At 34.9% G+C, this 3312-nt stretch overlaps 1 protein-coding gene across 4 annotated transcripts in view; it reads left to right on the forward strand.

The window, feature by feature from the left end:
- Positions 1 to 2787, forward strand: part of LOC107661377 (serine/threonine-protein kinase ULK1-like) — a 30129-nt gene extending 27342 nt beyond the window's left edge. For all 4 annotated transcript variants that reach the window (XM_016450941.1, XM_016450914.1, XM_016450932.1 and 1 more), the window contains 3 exons: positions 1543 to 1700; positions 1806 to 1941; positions 2031 to 2787. In XM_016450941.1, coding sequence (XP_016306427.1) covers positions 1543 to 1700; positions 1806 to 1941; positions 2031 to 2086 — 350 coding nt within the window. In that variant the 3' untranslated portion in view covers positions 2087 to 2787. The remainder of the gene's footprint in view (positions 1 to 1542; positions 1701 to 1805; positions 1942 to 2030) is intronic.
- The last annotated feature ends 525 nt before the right edge of the window (positions 2788 to 3312 follow it).

Raw genomic sequence — 3312 nt, forward strand, 5'->3', positions numbered from 1 at the left:
AAAAACACACTTTAAAAAAAAAAAAAAAAAAAAGATAATCAAAAGATACAAGCTTAGCATAAGTATCCATATAAAGAAAAACGACTTTTCTCAAAATAAACTATAATCATATTTTATATTTTCTTTAAAGTTAGAGCTTGAACTTGTATTTTTCTTTTTTTCTCTCTCTAATCCTATTAGGAAACTACTTCTCAATCAGTACAATTAGTGGAGTTGCACACCTGTTGGTGATTATCAGACTGCACATAACTGTGAGATTGTTACTCTTGTTATCTGATGAAGGCCTTGGACGGCCGAAACGTCATGTTGTTTTATTAATAAAGCTTGAACTTTGAAGAGTGAGTGCTGCACCTTTGTTCAGCTCGTAAGAATTATAAGGTTGCTCACTAAATTGAAACAAATATTATTGGGACAGTTCCTGCTTTGTTTGTTACTACAGTTAACGAAATAAAATGTAAAAAAATTATTCTTTTTTAAATATTTTAGTTTTCTTGTTTAAATATTGCAGGCCCACTTTGGCTGAATATGTTAGATAAAGTGGGCCAGTGGGATTCAGGTAAAGTGGGCTAAACTTTAACCTTCAGTAATTATACTCAACTTAATTAAATAAATTGACATTCTCTGGTTATTTTGTAGCTGACATGTGTAATTTACTTTTTTATTGAAGAGTGAGTGTTGCACCTTTGTTCAGCTCATATGTTTTTTTTTTTGTTTTTTTTTGGTTGCACCTCCTCTTCTGTTGGTAGAGCACCTCTTTTACATTTGTTACAAAGGTTGAAAATGATGAAAATTCATAAAAAAGTAAATATCAGCATCTCATTTTTAAGTTTTCTATAAAATAATTGTATTTTTATTTAATACTCTATTTTTATTTTAAAATATAATCATATTATCACACTTTATTTTATTTAAAAAATAAATAAATCAAGTGCAAAAATACTGTTATCACTATGATATTTAATGGGTCACACTATGTGCAGTATAGGGATCAAACCAAATCTCTCGGTGCTCTTATGAGAGCCAGGCTGAAAAACTTATGTACACCCCTGAATATAATACATTTAAAATGTGAAATTTAGGTAAAGCAATAAATATGTTTATTGAAAAATATTTAAATGTATATAGTCATTAGAGGGTGTCGGGAAAGGATTCCCAAACTTTTTTGTCAGCTTTAGGTTTTTAGCTAATATTTCAATAATTTTGTTCCCGGATGTCAGTTTATACAGTATTCGCATGGTATGCAGGTAAACAAATGAAATATTTTTTTACTAAGTTTTTATTTGTTTTGTTTGAATTGTTACATTAATTATTTAAATGTTTTCATTATTATTATTATTATTTATTTAATTAATTATTAACCTCCAGTTTGGGAAAACCTGGTGTAGATATACTGACCCACAGTGTTTTATGGAACTAAAATATATTAGAGATGCAGTGTCCAATGTACAAATACTTGAGACCAACTGTAGTTTGCATGCAAGTCAGTAAAAATGTCCATACAGTGGAACTGAGGAGGTTTTCAGTTTGATTTTTTTCTTTCAGTGGTGAGGAGGCTGAATGACCTGTATAAGTCCAGCGTGATGTCCTGCCGTTCTCTGAATGCTCAACTGGAGCGATTCTTCTCCCGTAAACACAAACTCATGGACCACATCAACAGCATCACCGCAGAGAGGCTCCTTTTCAGCCACACTGTACAGATGGTAAGAAAAACATTAGGAAACTATGACGTCCAGGCTCTTTTCTATTGTGAATTTGAGCTTTTAACAGTTGCTCAAGTGTATTTATGAAGTGGTCTGGTCTTACAGGTGCAGACGGCTGCTCTAGATGAGATGTTTCATCAAGGGGAAGCATCAGTTCAGCGCTACCATAAGGCCTTGCTGCTCATGGAGGGTCTGTCTCTCCTCCTCACAGATCAGGCTGACATCCTCAGCATTAGCAAGTGTGAGTAATACAATAGACTTCAGTATGTTTTAACACTTAAGATGTCATTTTAAGATAATTTGCATAACCAGGATGATATTTCTCTATAGGTAAGCAATGCATCGAACGCCGTCTCAACGCCTTGCAGTCGGGTCTCTGTGTGTAAAATCTCTCCACCACGCAGCTGTTACACCATCAAGATTCCCGTTTGTCCCTCGAGCAATCTTTTTCCAGTGCTGTGGGGGAGGGAACGGCCCTCTGATTGGACCACGTTAACCTGATTGACAGCTGATGTCGTAATGGTGGAGAGATGCGAAGATTTGGATGTGTTGCCACTTTACATCATCACAAACACAGAAGGACAGAATAACACCTGTGTCAGCTGTCAAGATGAAACCTGTTTCCACAATTATTCTCTCACCGAGTTTAAAGTGTAGTACAAACATGTTTCTTAGTGCACTTGTTGGCTCACATAGGAATGGTTGCGTGTTATAAATGGGTTGTGCAATCTTAGACGAGGTTTATCCATCCCGGAACATCAGTTTCTTATATTTTTCTTAGTTTGTAGTCAGTAATCTGCCTATTCACTACGTTAACTAGCAGAGAGACGTTATAGAACACTTTTAAGATGATTAGAAGTGATTTAATAGTGCATTTGGGGGTGCTTTGTGTGATTGAAGTTGAAGTCATTTTGTTTGGTTGGTTGGTTTAATTCCAAATGTCCAGTTAGAAGTAGATACAGTCTTTGGATGAATGTTGCAGACCGGTAAATGCGATCTGTGCACCATTTGAATGTTATAAGAGGCCCAAATACTCCCTCACTGGGGAGTTTAATCAGAAATTCAATGACCAAATTACAAGCCATTCGAAAAAGAAATAGTTTTGCCAATTACTTAATAAACATTCTCATTGTTCCTCAGAAGGAAACTGTATAAAGCCAGCAAAATCATTTGTAGCACTTTAGTGAATGTTTACCAAGTAAGAGCATGTCAAATCTCTGTTTCCTCCTTTAAATGTCTAGGAAATTAATATTGTGTGCGGTGTTTGGAAATCTCTTATGGCCTGTTCAGTTTCTTCTTTTTTAATAGCTATTATTGTGTTTTTATTTTGTGTTTGGCAATCATTTGTCTGAATGTAGTTTGGCTTTTTTAAGTTTGTCGCATTAGGGCAAGACATAAATGTCCTGCGCCATTACAGAGGATTTTAGCTGTTACTTGGTCTAAATATTATGCCAAAAAATCTTTAATGCATTTTCTAGATTAGATAAAGGCGTTATTAATGTCAGCCCGCTCAATATTAGGTTGGTGTTGGCATCAAAAACGGCAGAATTTAAAAGGAACTCTTGATTATACCGAATCATATGTGTGCCCTGATGATCGGTCCTCTTCCTGA

Source organism: Sinocyclocheilus anshuiensis, unplaced genomic scaffold (genome assembly GCF_001515605.1).
Source record: "Sinocyclocheilus anshuiensis isolate Anshui unplaced genomic scaffold, SAMN03320099.WGS_v1.1 scaffold457, whole genome shotgun sequence".
Classification (NCBI taxonomy): Eukaryota; Metazoa; Chordata; class Actinopteri; order Cypriniformes; family Cyprinidae; genus Sinocyclocheilus; species Sinocyclocheilus anshuiensis.